At 42.8% G+C, this 17,739-nt stretch overlaps 2 protein-coding genes across 3 annotated transcripts in view; both read left to right on the top strand.

Moving 5' to 3' along the window:
* The window catches only part of LOC311042431 (H-2 class II histocompatibility antigen, E-S beta chain-like), a 458,449-nt gene that overhangs the window by 199,980 nt on the left and 240,730 nt on the right, over positions 1 to 17,739 (top strand). The gene's annotated exons all lie outside the window — the stretch shown is intronic.
* Positions 1 to 17,739, top strand: part of LOC311042421 (receptor-type tyrosine-protein phosphatase U-like) — a 191,896-nt gene that overhangs the window by 93,310 nt on the left and 80,847 nt on the right. For both annotated transcript variants that reach the window (XM_084053146.1, XM_084053147.1), the window contains exons 5-7: positions 2,116 to 2,231; positions 5,310 to 5,484; positions 12,997 to 13,290. In XM_084053146.1, coding sequence (XP_083909272.1) covers positions 2,116 to 2,231; positions 5,310 to 5,484; positions 12,997 to 13,290 — 585 coding nt within the window. The remainder of the gene's footprint in view (positions 1 to 2,115; positions 2,232 to 5,309; positions 5,485 to 12,996; positions 13,291 to 17,739) is intronic.

Genomic DNA, 17,739 nt, shown 5'->3' on the forward strand with positions numbered 1-17,739 from the left:
TGGCAGGGTTTCTGTTGAAGAGAACATTTTCCGCTTTCACTGTGTTGTTGGTGTATACTTCAAGGACTGGAGCTCAGTATGCTGCCCCCCACAAGGAGCTCTAAGAGCTCACAACTCTTAGAAGCAGTTAACACTGTTGCTCTGCTTTGAAGTGACTCATATAACTGACATACAGTACTGTAAGCTTGAAGGGTATTGTTCCCACTGTCCTCCACACAGGGAGTTAGCGCATCACCTTATTAATATTTGCATATTCCCCCTGTTGTTGTCAGGAGAGGGTTTTGGATGGTTTTTGGATGAGTGGAGCCTTTCTTGGCGTTGCATAACAAGAGGATACCACCGGCGATGTGGTTAGAGTAACGCCGGCAGGGATCATTTTCTCTCCTCTATGTGCAGACCACCCAGCTAGCCCCCCCCCCATCTCTCCCAGACACGGGCAGATGGCATCTTCCACATCCTCCCACTGTGACCATTAAATAATTAAGACTCTCATCAAGACCTGGGCACGATGTCTGATGCGTGGCACACGGCCAGCCCTGCATCGCTTGGCAGGCAGCGGGCGCGTGCAGGGGAGATGGGGGGGGGGGGGGGAATTCAAAGGAAAGAAAGAGATTACAAAAACAGCGGACAGAAAGAGAAACATGTACATTTCTCCGCCTCCCTCTGGATCGGGGCTGAAACCACACAGTACGTTTGACATTGCTGTTCTCCTCTGCCGAGTCGGTAAGTCTTTTAACTCTGAAACCGGCGTCTCAGTGGAATGAAATATTTATCAGCCTAAAGAGTCCCGGGGATAAGATGTGACACATTTAGCTGTGTAACACTGCAGATGTTGCCAACTGTAGGGTCTGGTTCACACTCATTTCCCTGTTTGTTTGTGCTGCCTTGTAGTTAGGCATGAATTATGAATTAACCTTCAAGGGGGAGGGAGTCACTGGAAGGAAACATGGACACCTGTGGCGTACACATGTACACCACACACGCACGCACGCACGCACACATCACACTATCTTCACATGAATCATATATATATGTACGTACTTAAATTGAAAAAACAGAGTTTATGACATATGACATCTGACGATGAAGGACCTAACTTTGTTTTCCCAATTAAAGTAATTGTTTTCTACCACTTTAATTGCCCCTTGGTCTTCTACACACCTGTCACCTCTGTAGGTGTGCAAAAGTATTTTCTTGTAGATGTTAAAGACTAAAATCTTATATTTAATGAATATGAATAATTTTGCTCTCAAACATAGCAAACAAATGAATAATGGAGATGAAAATGAACATGTATTATTATTATTATTATTATTATTATTATTATTATTATTATTATTATTATTATTAACTTTGTTTGCTAAAGTGAGACCAGTGTGTTTACAGTAATACTGTATCTGATGAAAATGATGACTAACTCACTTTAAATCAAAGTGAATACTATCCCTTTTGTTTATTGCTTTATCAATATACACATACATTAATACCTTCATGTCAACAAGTATTATTTCAAGTGTTGTAGAGTTACTCAATGACCACACCATACATGTCACTGTGCATGTAGAGTTACCCATCTAGACCCTACATACATTTCATAATATCTGGGAACTAATGTGGACCAGAAATATATGATTTATTTCCATCCACAGTTGTCATGCTGAGACATTTAAACTTTTTTTTTTTTTAATTTACTGAGATGTGACCCTTGACTTTGTTTAGACTGTGCTGTGGTTCATTTATTTATTATGTAATTATTTCAATGAATATGAGGATCAATTTATAAAAAAGTCATGAGCTGTTATGCATTTAATTAAGTTATGAATCCATTAGAGTTCTGTTGAACAATGTTACTTAATGACATTCATGATAGTAATGGAAAATAATTGGACAATTAAAAGATCAATTCAATAGCTCATCCACTAATGCTGCAATCTGCTCTCTGCCACATGGAATTTATGTTGATATTTCTTAAGGTAAAATCACTGTTTGTCTCGTTGTCTGACTCTGTGAATGGCTGAGTAATGTGTCCTTTTATTTCTCTCTCTCTCTCTCTCTCTCTCTCTCTCTCTCTCTCTCTCTCTCTCTCTCTCTCTCTCTCTCTCTCTCTCTCTGTAGATAAGGCTCCTCACTTCTCCAGGCTGGGAGATGAAGAGGTCAACTCAGGGCAGAATGCCACCTTCCAGTGTGTGGCTGCTGGCCGTGCTGCTGAGGCTGACAAGTTCCTGCTGGAGGTCAGTGGTGCAAACATGAGCTCATACAGTAAACTGTCTACTATACAACTATACACTGTCAAATCCTATGTGTTCATTTCTTTGTAGTGTACTGTATCCAATACAAAAACAAGCAAACGAAAAAACTAAACAAAGACAAACTAATGAATCACATGCAATTAAATATGCTGTAATTGATATTTCTTGTTTAGAAATTAGCAAAACGTCTATTGTTCTAAAGTTACAGCTCAATATTCTGATAGTAATCACTGCTATAGAGTGTGTATTCAATCTCTCTCTTCTTAAGTAAACGGAAAATACCTTTTTTATCTGTGTTACAAATTTCCTCCAATTTTCCACCCACAAAGATCATTTATCTTGTGTTCCCGTTTGTCTGCTCATTGAATTGTTTCATCACTTTGAATTTCACTTGTTTATCCTGTATCTTGTATGGGTTCTCTCTCCTGATTGTAATTTCAGTTCACTGAAGAGCTGTAGAAATGTGGAGTCCCTTTTATTGAACAAACACTCCATAGCAATCATTGCTATGAGAAAATAGAGCTGTTTAGCACTTAAACTGCTACGAAGTACTTAACAATAAATGCAGCACCTTTAAAGCAGATTATGGTATTTTTCAGACAAAATAACACTTCTGCCAAATGGGTTTAAGGTTTTAGGTGCATTGAATAATGAACTGTAAGTAAAGGCCCAATTACTTTTCAGCCCTACATTGAGAGCATTTCTTTCTGTACAAAACCACGTGTGTGTTTACAGCACAAGGTGGTTTTCTTAAATGAACATTCTCTGTCTTTGCACTTAAAGGTGTCCCAGAAGGTGTTTAAATAAAGCATTCCAGGCAGTGTTTTAAAGCTAAAAGCACTGAAGGCCACAGAGGCCTGGGAGCCTCTTCAGCCCCAGTGCCTTTGAAACGCTGCATTGATTATTAGATCACAGAGCTCTTCTCTCTCTCTCTCTCTTCACTGGCCCTGTTTTAGATGCATCTCTTTTCATCTGGAATGATATATACCTCAGGAAGGTCTCTCTATGGTGTCTCTCTCCCTGGTGGAAACGGTGCTCTGTAGTCTGACATAGTTTATTTCCTCACAGCCCTGATGAAAGATTGAAGTTCAGGGTCTTCTTTTCAGGTTTCTTTCTGGTGCTGCAATTACAGAGTAGCTGCACGTTCAAGCCTCACATGGACTCTGACCACCTACATTACTTGATAATTACGCTATAGGCCCTGGGGCCGGTTTACTGTATTGTTTGAAACCAGGATGATGTGTGATTCACATAATGGATGGCGTACCTTATAACACCCTCCCTTGAAACGCTCAGGAATGTTGGCTTCAGAGGGAGGTTGATGTGAAACCGTTGGTTTGGTCACGGCACAGTGACGAGGACAGATGCCTCTGGTAATTAGCTGTCATAGCCATGCAGGTGTCTTATAAAACAAGGCCTGCCTGTGCCGTGACTTGCCTCTCATCTCTGTCCATGTTGCTATCTGTCCTCTGCCTGTGTCCCACATTTGAGAGACTGTCAGGAACGCTCTTGCTGATCAACCTGCCTCGGCTGCCGTTGTTTGTTGTGATCTTTTTTGTGTTTGTGTCCGCAGTGGCAGCTGCAGTTCAATCTCGGCACACGGACTCCTGCCAAGTTAACTGATCGTTTTGTCGTTTCCTCGCCAATTAGCTGGATCCAGATTGTTAGCATAACACCTCACACTCTCCATGCTTATTTAATTTACCCTTGATTCCTACCATCTGTTTTATTTTGCAATTGGAAACTGGTAGAAACGGAGACAGTCTATGTGAGACGCATCGGAGGCCAAGCTCTGGAGATGAATGAGGGTTGGTGTGTTTTTGTGCAGCCGTGTGATTGTCTGCTTCACACTAAAACAGTAAATTAAGATCAACAGAGATAGGCTAGCGTAAGACACAGAGACCACCAGAGAAAGGAATGCATTGCCAGCTCATTTCACACACAAAAATAATGACGTGAACACAAGACAAATGCTCTAGGTTCAAGGTCTGCTGTTGAGACTGTAGACGTGAAGGATGCTACTGCTTGTAATGGTGTAAAACAATGTGCAATATGAATCCATACTGCATTGCCTTGAGCCTCCCACTCTTTTCCTGCCCCCCTCTCTCTCTCTCTCTCTCTCTCTCTCTCTCTCTCTGCTTCATCCCTACTTTCTCCTGGAGATATACTCTGCTCTGAGGTGTCAGAGACATTTTCTCTGTTTCATTTCCTTTTTTTGCTCTGTACCAAAAGCACCAAACCCACGTTTGTCTATGTCTGCTAGGCTTAAACCGACTAAACTGTAACACGTTAGAGACCATCTGGCTCACAATTCCAAGTCATGAGGCCCTTTAGTTACATTTTGGTAACATAATTTATTGTAGAGACGTTTGTAGAGAACCTTTCAGCTTATTCTGTAGCCGCATACAATTAAGTGGACTGATACGTTGTTGTTTTTTTGTTTTTGTTTAGTTTATAATCTGGAGTATTATTTGTACATTTCAATATTCCCCGGGAGTATGAGCAGCAACAAATATCAACACTCCTGCCCAGTTTCCCTCCGAACATGGCCAATTGTGTTCATATAGATGCTCGACCAAGCATGATGCATCACAGTGGATTTGAACCCCTAGATGCTGCGGTGGTGGGCAGGTACTTTACCGCTGTGCCACCTGAGCGCCCAATGATACATTGTTGATGAGCTCCAGTAAGCAATGACACTCATGTCATGCACCCCCCCCCCCTCATAATCACTACAACCTTAACGAGATGTAATTTGTTTGTGTTAAAGTATGCCTGATTGTAATCATGCTTGATTAAATGGGGAGTGATGGTCCTGATTTTCTAATTAAATGGCACGTGCTTGGACAGTCATCTTTTTTAATCAGTCACGTCATAAGAAGTGGTGCACATAGTGATAATTGAAATGCATTATGTTGTGACATTAGCGTGTTGGCTTTGCTCTGCTCCAGGAAATAGATTGGTCCCACAGTTAGTTACTGATCTGTGTGCGTGTGCGTGCGTGCGTGCGTGCGTGCGTGTATCCTGGTTTCTCTGACCCGTCTTGTCCTCTCTCTCCAGCGTCACAGTGGGGACGTAGCATCGACAGGGTCGGGCAAGCACCTGAGTCACCGGCGCTTTGTGGCGTCCTTCCAGCTGGACGGCGTGCAGCGGGCGGATCAGGACCTCTACCGCTGTGTCACCCAGTCCTCCAGGGGCTCCGGGGTCTCCAACTTTGCTGAGCTCATCGTCAAAGGTTAGAAAACTGATAAAAACAAAAAGAAAAAAAATCTCTAACATGAGCCAAACACAGTCTCTCTCTGACTCTCATTCTCTCTCTCTCTCTCTCTCTCTCTCTCTCTCTCTCTCTCTCTCTCTCTCTCTCTTTCCTCATCTTCCTCCCGTGTCGTAGCTTCCTCTCTCCGTCTTTCCATTTATCATTTTATTGTCTTATGGTCTGTTTTCCATCATGTCAATCTCCTGTCTCTGTCTCTCACAGCAACAAATGAGATTCTGTTTGATAACAGGTTTTCTATTCCCCTTAGTCTTGGTGGAGCATCATTTAATGTGGAATTTGGAATGAAACACATCAAGACAAACACAGTCCCAACAGTTTGGTGTGAAATGTAGACCATGGTTCAGAGCATGTTCTTCAGTGTGCTGCACACTGTTGTACAGAAAAGAACAAAAGAGGTGACTCAGTGTTCTCTCTAAACTCTTCAAGCGCTCTCCACCAGATGTATGAGAGGGATCCATGTGTGGCCGCCACCAACAGCTCCATGCAATACTTGTTCTGCTAAGTTGGAGTTTGTCACACTGGCTGCTGTCTTGTTGGAAGAGCTTGACTGGCTTGACTCCCACATCCTTCCTTCATATCACCATGATGAGTCCTGTCCCATTGCTCCACTCACTCTAAACCCTACGGAGTGACGGTGCTGTGACAGCTCTGCCATGACACGGACAGGAATGTATAGCGGAGCTCTGAGGACGAGGAAGAGAAATAAGGAAGAAGAATGCCATTGTCCTCAACCTCTGAGGTCCTTCAGAACATTACTTCTTCAAAAGGATTACGAGAGAGAGAGAGAGAGAGAGAGAGAGAGAGAGAGAGAGAGAGAGAGAGAGAGAGAGAGAGAGAGAGAGAGAGAGAGAGAGAGAGAGAGAGAGAGAGAGAGAGAGAGAGAGAGAGAGAGAGAGAGAGAGAGAGAGAGAGAGAGAGAGAGAGAGAGAGAGAGAGAGAGAGAGAGAGAGAGAGAGAGCTGAGGCACCAACTTAATCCCATGGATAGATGTGGCAGCATGGATTAGGTAGTCTAGTGATACATATTGTGACAGAGCAGTCTTCTGCCAGGATGTTGCTAAACCCTCAGTACAGCAGCAGACAGTTAACACTTTGATAGAAGGCCATGAAATCCCTCACAAGGAGCTCAGACGTACAGAGAGCCTCGCCACTCTCTCAGTGAACACATACAGTATTTATGGTATGTATTTGGCCCTTGTTTTCTTCCCTTTGGTTGCAGGAAATATAGAAATGATGTGTGGCGTGGGATCCGCTTGTATAAACTAGAGGCATTTTCTATAAAATATGTCTCCGCTCAGCCATCTGCTGCTCCGTAATCTGTTTTACAGAATGCAAAGCAGAATCCTTAACAAAACCTTCATAAATCTCTCCCCTACTGCCCCACTAATGAATGGCTAATCATCCTTTTAATTAGCTGGATCCACTCATTTTGAATACGGTTGCTCCTCAGTCAGACTCAACTCTCACTCCACATGAATAACATATCTTCCCATACGGTATTTTGACATCTTTTCGACCCGAAGCACATTTTGAAGGCTATTTATTTATTTATTCTGAGGGATTTACTACTGTACCTCGTGAAATATAAATCTGAGAGACATAATTAATTAAACAGTTGGGTTTCTTGGTTTCATGAAACTTATGTATACAGAAGTATAGTAAGAGAAGGCTATGCAATACATTGATCATTGTCCATTAAATCAGCACAGATGACTCGATAAAGACAAACAAAAATATTCAGCAGGCATATTTCTTTGAACTATTGGGATCTGAAATGTGAGAGTGGACATCGCATTCTCACACCAGTTGCATCAAACGAGTGACGAGCTCGATATGTAACCTGTCAAAGATTGACAAGGACTATTCTCTTCATATCTGTATGCAACTCAAGAGGTAAAATTCACATCGCTCTGCACAGCCACTTGATCACTTAACGGCTCACTCTGGGGCGACATACTGGGCTCTAGTCTGCTTCTGACTTGTATTAAATGTTGTTTTAGCTGATGCATCAACTCTAGGGGTGTCACGATACGCCTAATCCACGATTCAATTCGACTTTCGATTTTAAGCTCACGATTCGATTCAATATTCGATTTTTATTTAATTTTAATTATTAGGCTATTGACTCTTGATTTGTAAAGAAAAACATTTGTTTCTCAATAAATAACTTTTATTTTAATACAAATTATAGATAACAAATGAGAATCTAGAATAATAGTGTTCAACATATTAATAATATAAACTTTGTGGTTTATCTCCTGTCATTGACATTTTCAGATTCTTCTTTAAGAAGATTGGTTAACATTCTTAGAAAAGTTTATATTTTTTGGCTATGACTGACTTCCAAAGTTTGCTTGCCCTGGGTGGACGACCCGGCCTGGCGGAGATTGGCGGTAATCTGTGCTCTGAGGAGGAGCACAGCACTCCGTTCTAGTTAAGGCAGGCAATCAATTCTACATGGCCTAGCCCTTAAGTAACTGTTGCCTTAATTTCTCATACATTGCGGGCACACACTTGTGCTCAAATGCCACTGAAAAAGCTTGCATGCACTCCTCATTTCTTGAGCGTGACCCGCAGGAATTATGTGGGTTGTTGGCACATAGGATCCCATCATGTCAAAAGGGTGACGCATGGTCAGATGTTTTCCCAACCCGTCACTATAGTACGACATGAGAGTGAGAATCTGTTCTCACTGTTCAGCTCTGAGGGAACACAGTTCTCTGTTGGAGTGGAATGAGTGAGTAACTGGTGGAGTGACTTCCCCCACATCTCAGCTTGGACTTTCAGCTTGCAGGGGCAATGGGAGGAGCCTGCAAATGTACTGCAGGGGTAATGGGAGGAGCCTGCAGATTAACTGCAGGTCAATGGGAGGAGCCTGCAAATTAACTGCAGGTCAATGGGAGGAGGTAAAGTGAAAGACAGACATGAGATGATGAGGTGCTGGTAATGTGGAAGGCTTTCAGAGCAGACAGCCATAATAGACGTCAGTGTATCTACAGGAATGAGGGATTGGTCACGGCCACAGATCTAAGTCTGATCTTCTTCTGGCTCTTTGTCCTGGTTTTCTCCTGTGTCTCCTGTCTGTGTCATTGTTCAGTGGCTTCAGTCTCCTGCTAACTGACATTCTGCTGGTGGGTTCTGAAATGAATCCTCACAGCAACGCAGGGGCCCTTCTTTCATCACAGTGGCTTCCTGTTTGAAGCCCTTGGGAGCGTCAGATGTGCGTATGCGGTGCATATGGATCGGGTTAACCAGTGCTGTTCTTCGTAAACTTCTCGCACTAGCGCCATATGCCTGTTGTTTTTTTCCTACACTTCCTTTTGTGAGATGTATGTGCTGCTGTTAATGGCTTTTTAATAGATGTGAGCAGTCAGTTATGTGAACTGTTGACCTGCTGGCATTTTGCAGTCACAGGGAACACACAGGGTCTCCAGGGGCTTTTATGACGGCAGGAACTGTGTTCCCTCAGAGCTGATTAGTTACATTAATATCACATTAATTAGTTACATTAATATCACATTCATTAGTTACATTAATAATATCTCATGTTTGCCTCTGTGTACAGAACAGCAGTACCCTGAGCCAGTGATGGGCAAGCTACTTGGAAAATATAGCAAGCTACACTACTAGTTACTCTCGATTAAATGTAGCTCAACTACAACGGAAGCTATCGTCAGAGAAATGTAGTAAGCTACACTACAAGCTACATGGCAAATGTAGCTAGCTACATCGACACTACTTTTTTTAATTACTTTTTTTTATCAACTTCATGATCAAGAACAACTTTCCACCAAACAAATAGGCAGGCAAAAAACTGCCCAGTTTGATTGTTTATTATAATGTATAATGTGTGATGTCAAACAAAACTGACATTTTCAAATAATATTCCTATATATTCCTCATTTTGTAAGTAAAATCAATTGATCAATTTAGACTGTATTTAAATCCAAATAAATGTATATAAAAGATATGAATTATCAACACTGCTCTAGATCAGTTGTTCTCAACGTTTTCAGGCATTGACTCCCCAAAATAATCAAATTTGAACTGGGGACCCCTCAAAATAATCATATTTGAACTGGGGACCCCTCAAAATAATCAAATTTGAACTGGGGACCCCTCAAAATAATCATATTTGAACTGGGGACCCCCCAAAATAATCATATTTGAACTGGGGACCCCCCACCCTGACAAGCACTTGGAATGTAGGAGTTGAGGCATTATTTAGTTTGACTTGATTCCACAGATACAAATTGTGAAAATAGCAGATCTACAAGCTCACAATGCGAAGCGTTGTGAGCTTGTAGATCTGCTATTTTCAAAATGTTTGCCTCTTTCTTATATTATTTGACTATTTGGCCAATATCTGACACAGTTTTTATAGTATAGTTTGTTGATTGTAATGGTCTACTTTTTTTTCTCTTTTTTGTATTAAAAAGGCCTTAAAAGTCCATAAATGGTCACTTCACTGTCATCTGGGGACCCCCCAAAAAATCATGTGGGGACCCCCCTGGGGATACCGACCCACAGGTTGAGAACCACTGCTCTAGATCATTGGTTCTCAAAGTGGGGTCCGGGGACCCCCAGGGGTACTTGAGGGTGTTCCAGGGGGTACCCAGAAAAATGTGTAAATATAGCATATGAATAATTATGACCTTTTATACTTTGGCTATTCAAAAATAGCAGATATACAAGCTCATAGCGCGGCACCGAGTGCCGCGCTATGAGCTTGTAGATCTGCTATTTTTGAAAAATCTTGAAAATGTGTGCAAATCTTTGAATATATATTTTTTAAAGCGAACATTTGTAACTCAAATCTTTGCTTCTGGGGGTCCCTGGAACAAAATATTTTTAGATGGGGGTCTGCGGCCAAATACATATCATTTTGGGGGTCCTTGACATGAAAAAGTTTGAGAACCACTGCTCTAGATGATCTTTTCCCTCTTATGTAGCCTACTGTATGTATTTATTTTAGTTTGCCTTTTCTTTTCCCCACCCCATAATGTTATTCATTTTCTGCCTAAAGTGAAAAATAGCAGCTATCTATTAGTTATCTGTTGACAAAAAAAGGGCATTGACTTGTGTGCTGTTTGGGAACAGTTGACAATTGTTATGTAAAGCTTTTCATCAGCTTATTTTATTTGGGGGTTATTTTTATAGACCTGGTTGCTTGTTTCTTTCGCACAATTTGGCAACACTGCTTCTAATGGCTAACAAAACTAGCTGGCTCCGTCTGTGATCATAGAGTTATAATATATCGCAGGGGTAGGCAATTGAGATAAGCCTAGGGCCAATATCACTCCCAGACATTCCATCGCGGGCCGGGCCTCCCCACGAACGCGCAAAATTTTTCGGGTCTAATTGGGGTCTAACTCGGTCTAATTCGGGTCTAATTTGGGTCTAATTCGGTTCTGTTTGACCAATATAAATCAACATTTTTTCCGGTTTAAATATCAGCACAGGCGATTTTTCTGGTGATTTTTTTTTTCTTCTCCATTTTCCTCTAATCTAGCTATAAAATGTTATAAATCCTTTAAAATGCATCGTGTTTATGAGTGCATGATTTCAAAAGTGGGTTCAGGTTCTATGAAATAAGTATTTATAATTATTTTAACATTAATTTTTAATACTTTTTTTATAACACTTTTCAGTAAATCATTCATACTGTATCTTTACTAATATGTGACTGATGGCACCAACAATGTGAACATTAACATAATTAAACCAAATTAAAATCAGACCAAGATAAAAGATGAATCCATTTGATCATGGAGTGCTTGATTTCAGAGTCTCTTGAAACGAGCGCTACATTAGTTATAATTACAATGCGCCATTTACTAACTAAATAAAAAATACATAGGGGGGCGCTCGCTGTTATTTGTTCAGTCTGTCGCTTGATTGCAGAAAACATTTCAGCTGCTGCTAGTGAGCGAGATACAAACAACAACAATGGCGCTATCGAAAAGTTTGAAGAGGAAAGTTGACAGTGAAAACAGAGTGTTTAGAGAGTGGACAGATCGGTATGTGTTCATCTTACCTGGTTTCACGATTTTTTTTTTCATGTCATTGAGCGAGCGCCGCCCACGTTATACCCCGCTGTCATTCTCTGGGTGCATCCACATATCTCCGTCAAGTTACCGTACGGACGCCGGAAGTCCCATCCACTCCCATGTTAAGTTTAAAACCGGAAGTACCGTTCCGTTTTTTTTTTAACATGGGAGTGGACGGGGCTACCGTCGCGTAGCCAGCGTACCGTTGCACGCTAGCTTACGGACATGTGTGGATGTACCCACTCTCAACATGGAGTAATAGTCATTATTTAGGTGGGGTTAGTTTCTGTATTTGGATATAATAGATATAATAGCGGCCTATATGTGAGACTATCGGTCTGATACTGTATAAAAATAAAATCCCTCCCCCCCAAAAAAAATCAAAAAATATTTTTCTAAAAAAATATATATATATTTTTTCAAAAAAATTAAATTCTCAAAATTATCTCACGGGCCAGATATTATTTCTGGGGGGCCAATTTCGGCCCGCGGGCCGCCTATTGCCGACCCCTGATATATCGTCTGTGATCCATGCTCTGTGGCTGCTTTCAACAGCCATGGCTGGGACGGTGGATAGATCTTTCTGTTACTGTATGATCCATCTAAAAGTACCACACACAGCTGAAAAGTATTGCAGACACGTTATTATGGATCCCACTGCGCATCGTGGACTGCTCTCATGTGGTCTGTTTTGATTTCCTTCCTGGTTTGGCATGCATGACCCGCCCTATCCTGACTCTGATTGGCCTACCCGTAATGTTCCCTACCCAATCGTGAGTCGTCATATCTAAACCAACCAATCACCTCCGTGGATTTCTTTTTTCTTCACAAAACTATTTAGCAGTCAACTTTTCTCCAGTGAGAGTAGCGTGTAGCGATGATGGACGTTACATCACTACTTGGGTCTAAAAATAGCTACACTACAGAAAACGCTATTTGGTTCAAAAGGAGCGACGCTACCGTGACGCTACTGGGAAATGTAGTTAAGCTATGTAGCGTCGCTACTTGTAGCTCGCTACTGCCCAACACTGCCCTGAGCTAAGTAAGTTGTAACAAGTTCCTTTTACCGTACCGATGCTTTCTTTTCTATTTGACTTGTCTAGAACGTTGAAATGGTATGAATGTACTCATTATGGATTACATTTTTTTGTATGTCTCTCCTCCCCAAAAAACACATGGCACTATTTGCACTCAAAGGACATTGGAAATAAGCTCTCTGTCTTTTTTGCGTTTTTTTCTGTCAACAGATATGTACAATTATGGTCATCATGCATATGCATGCATATGAATCAATCAATCAATCAATCAATCAATCAATCAATCAATCAAACTCTTGATCCGTATGTGATTTTTGCTGTGTACCAGTTGTGTATCAACATGGTGAAATTAAAACCTTGACTTTCATGTTTCCTCTTTCCCAGTGCCCCCGTCTCCCATAGCTCCACCCCAGCTGCTGCGCGCCGGCTCCACCTACCTGATCATCCAGCTCAACACCAACTCCATCCTGGGAGACGGCCCCATTATCAGAAAGGAGATCGAGTACCGCGCCAGCCAGTCCCCGTGGTCGGAGGTTCACGCCGTCAACATGGTCACCTACAAGCTCTGGCACCTGGACCCGGACACGGAGTACCACATCAGCGTGCTGCTGACCCGGCCCGGGGAGGGGGGCACGGGACCGCCCGGACCACCGCTCGTTAGCAGGACCAAGTGTGCAGGTGAGGTCGCAGACCCCGAGATGCTGTGCACCTGAGCTGGGAAATACGCTGCTATGGGTCATTATGTATCAAGGACACAGCATTTTACTATTTGTTAGATTGCATCGTTGTTCACAAATGAAGATGGCTGCAAAATGTGCCTCATCAGATGCTTTCATACCTTTTACGTGCGCGTTTGGAAAGTATCTGATGTGACACTTTTGCAGTCATATTAATTTGTGAACAATGACACAATTTATTTTAGTTTCCACTCTCAGTTAACACATTGATTGCCAAGATTGCATTGATGCATTCTTTCAAATGCATCACTTGATGGCCAAGATCGCATTGATGCCATAAGGGGCGACCTAACACAGCTTTAGAATGATCGATCGTCACTCAGAGAAGAAGTAGTCGGATGTGACGTCCTTCCAAAAAAACAGGAAGCCATCCGGCCCAACGATGGGATTTTCAGAAAAACAGCTGTAACTCAGTTTCTTATTTTTGCATTGAAAACCACCCGTTTTCAGCGGACCAAAGCCCCAAAATGGCGGATCGCGGTTGGAACGTTATTGTCCCTGTGGATTCACAGATCCCTCCGCCTACCCACAGGAACTTTTTTTCGTGTCTTTTTTTTTAAACAATGTATCTTCCACGGCGTTTCAACGATCGTTGATTTAAGGTAATTGCGCTGGCATGGGGATAGAAAACTATGTTTAATATCTTGGCAGTCAATGTGTTAAGTTTGTTATTGACAGATTAAGAGCATACCAGAGGGACAGCTTCATTCTGCTTGGCTAAATCGTCCCATAAAGGATGTTTTCATATATTTTCCCCCCATGATGCCTCCCTGACAGCCAGACACTCACACTTCTGTCACAGTCTTTCACTATGACACTGCATCTGTAGCAAGGATCTGCTAGGAACAAACACATTCAATCACACACTGGAACTGATCGGGTCTTCTTCTCATGCACTTATCTCAAAGGAAAAAGACACACTCACTATCAGCATGCAGTGCTTTGTGAACTCTGGAGGAAGACGAGAGGAAGGGATTTGCCACCAGCTCTGGTGGCAGCATTGGTTTGATACGAATTTAACAGATACCAGCTGGCTGGTTTGCTAGATTATAGCTTGGTACTTCTTTGGGATTTCTCTTGGAGATAAAGTTATGCAGCTATACAGTGGTAACTTTCAGAGTTAATTTGACTCTCAGGAGTTTACTGTGTTACTGTAATTTCACAGGAATTTATTTTAGTGACACCGGTGCAGAGTCACCAGTACATACTGACACACATGAACTACAACAAACACACTGAGACTAATCAAAGAAGGTTGACTATACAGTGCATATAACTCATTGACTGTCCATCACCTACATTACTAAGATTACTCTCTCTGCCATCTTGATGTCTTGCTAAGAGCTCCACGAGTTGAACCTCATGTCCCCGAAATAAATAATTTTTTAAAAATGCATTTCTTGCAACAATCAGTGAATCAATGTTCTTAACTCTCTCAGTGCCAATGAAATAAAAAAAATATGTTCATACTCTACCAGCATTTTTTTTTTTTTTACTCAGGATTTTTCGTTCTTGGCACTGAGGGCATTCAGAAAAAACTCGGGATATCTCGTTGTGTGGCACTGAGAGAGTTAATACCTCTGCTCAGAAACCACAGGGATAACAGAGCACTGTATGCCACACACGCACCCACACAACCAGGGCCAAGACAATGGAGAAGTCTCCTATTAGCCAAAGGCCTGTTCCTATGTCTTCCATGGTCATCAGTCTGTGTATGGCTGATGGTCTCCACCCCGCCATCCCTCACATCCCTCCCCACCCTGCTCCACCCAAGCCTCCACAGGCCTCTCTGGTGACATATTAAAGCTACTGTCCTCTCTGGTGACATATTAAAGCTACTGTCCTCTCTGGTGACATATTAAAGCTACTTCCCTCTCTCGTGACATATTAAAGAGACTCTCCTCTCCCCACAGCTGCACTCATTCATCAGAGAGAGAGAGAGAGAGAGAGAGAGAGAGAGAGAGAGAGAGAGAGAGAGCAATGTATGGAAATTGCTTTCACAGTCGGCCGGTACGACTCAGACAAAAGTTACAGAAGTCAGGCTTTAAAGACATAATATATCATCACTATCTGGGCTGTTAAACAGGGTGTTTTGATGCAATACAAGCCTTGTCTTGCGTATTTGTATTCCTAGACGATGAGAAGGCTGTGAGTGACTGAAGTGATCGTATTGAGCTTGTTTTGTGTTGCAACTTTGTCTGAATGAATCAAGTACAATTATTGTTGTTTATTTGGAAGCTGAATACAATGACAATATTTTGGATTCTAAGCTGATAAATGATTAAAATTATCTTGTGGACCATTGGTGTGGTTGGTTTGGTCAGTGCTGGTGGTCTCTAGCTTGGTGACGTGATGTTTCCTGCTCTTAGTGATGTCCTTACACTGCAAACTTCCTCCACCCGCTGTGTCTCACCTTCTCCACTCTCCAGGAGACTCTAATCACCAGCTGGCTCCCAGAGCCAATTGCGACCCTGCCTGCCCTCCTGACCATCTGGTGTACACCCCCCCCCCCTATTGACCCCCACTCTGATAAGCTTTAAAACACCAGGAAGAAGTCGCTCGGGTTGCCGTGGAGATCTTGGGGAGGCAGTAATTAGCACAGTGAACAGAAGGGATTCTTGGACCCTCTCACTCACTGAAGACCAGCAAGCTTCCTCTCCAGAAGGCATATTGTTTTTCCTATAGGATGGTTAGGGAGGACTGGGCTTGTGATTTTCTGAGACGGGGAGATAAATGACTCCGTCCACCATGGCGTGCCAACTCAGGCGACTCGTGCGGCCATCGGCCGATGGCCGTGGCCACTCGCTCAACTAGCAGCTCGCTCGCTAACGAGCGGCCAGGTAGAGCAGCCATCTTGGAATCGTAAGGTTCCCAGTTCGATCCCTGGCTGTGTGTCGAAATGTCCTTGAGAAAGACACTGAATTTATTTTTTGTATTATTATTTATTTGCTCATTTAAAAACAACACATTTGTAACAACAGCATAATATTGTGTTGGGATGTGCAGGTGAGATTTAGAAAACCCTGTCGTGTTTAGAAGGTTAATCTCACCTCACTTAAGAAATACAAGAAAGAAATACAAAGTAATACAAACCCCAAATGATTTGGCAACATACATACTAATACAAAAATACAAATACAACAATAGATACATACTGTACTAGAGAAAAATAAATATTAGTAGAAAATGGTGTAGGTCGGTGCAAGTGTAATTGTTCCCGATGAGCATGTTGCTGCCTTGGTTTCTTCCGACGTCTGTGTGTGAATGTGAAATACATTGTAAAACGCTTTGGAGAAACATGCATAATGCAAACATGCATATACATATAAATGCAGTCCATTTATAGGTAACAAAAATAATCTCTCCGCTCCCTCACCCATCCTATAGGAAACAATACAGCCTCCAGAAGAGCCTGAGATGCTCTGTTGTGAGCGACCATGATGCTGGAGGCATGGTCTGGAGGCTCATATTCTCTGCTCCCACATCCCTCCTCCTCCTCCTCCTCCTCCTCTGTGTCGCCGTGCCAACTGTGCCATATATGGGCGCTAGGAGTAGAGGAGGCGTGTCCTCATGTGGATGTTGTAAAGCTAATGGCCGTAAATATGAACATGGCCGCCGCCCGCCCGGCTCTGATGGCCGTCCAGGTGTGCTTGATGAGCCATCGCCGTGATTATCACCAGGCCATGTTAACGCAGCTTGAAGCCCCTCCAGTAAATCACAGAGGAGAGCTGGGTGCAGCAGGTGGGCCACAAACTAATGGACTTCCACCTGCTGCTCCTGGTGGGTCACTGAGCCGTATGGTGGTTTGGCTTTGGGCCATAGTGGGACGACTGCAGCTCTGCACTGCAGGGTGTCAGGGGAGGGGGGGGAGGGGGGGAGGGGGGGAGGGTGGGGCACGTGTGGCATACAGACTAACAGACTAGGCAAAGGGGAGCCAGTTTGATAAAACCCACAATGAGCACACTGTGTGGCGGTGCTTTCATCGGCTCTGTGGTTAAATGCCCGCCTCTGTTCGGCTCTTGAACCGTGCAGACTATCAATTGCACCCAAGGCACACTAAACAATTGTTAGAACATTTCCTGCTTTGCCTACCAGTATACTGATTACCTGCCCGTCCATTCGTCTGCCATGGCTTTGGTCTGCAGCGGACGCAGATCGATGCCCTGCTCATGTTTCTGCCCAGAATGAGATGCCAGACAGACAATTACAAGGGTAGAAGCGGGTAACTGCAGAGGACTGTGGCTTGCATGCTGCTGTTATGGAATTTCACTTAAGAGGTTGAGAGCTCAGGGAAGGGTAAGAGCCCAGGATAGAGATAAGACCTTTGTGTCTGATAAGCTTTAGCTGCTCATGAATGTATGTGAGCGCATGTCCATTTATAAGCACTAAT

This window comes from Gymnoscopelus microlampas (assembly GCF_963454915.1).
Source record: "Gymnoscopelus microlampas genome assembly, chromosome: 3".
NCBI lineage: Eukaryota > Metazoa > Chordata > Actinopteri > Myctophiformes > Myctophidae > Gymnoscopelus > Gymnoscopelus microlampas.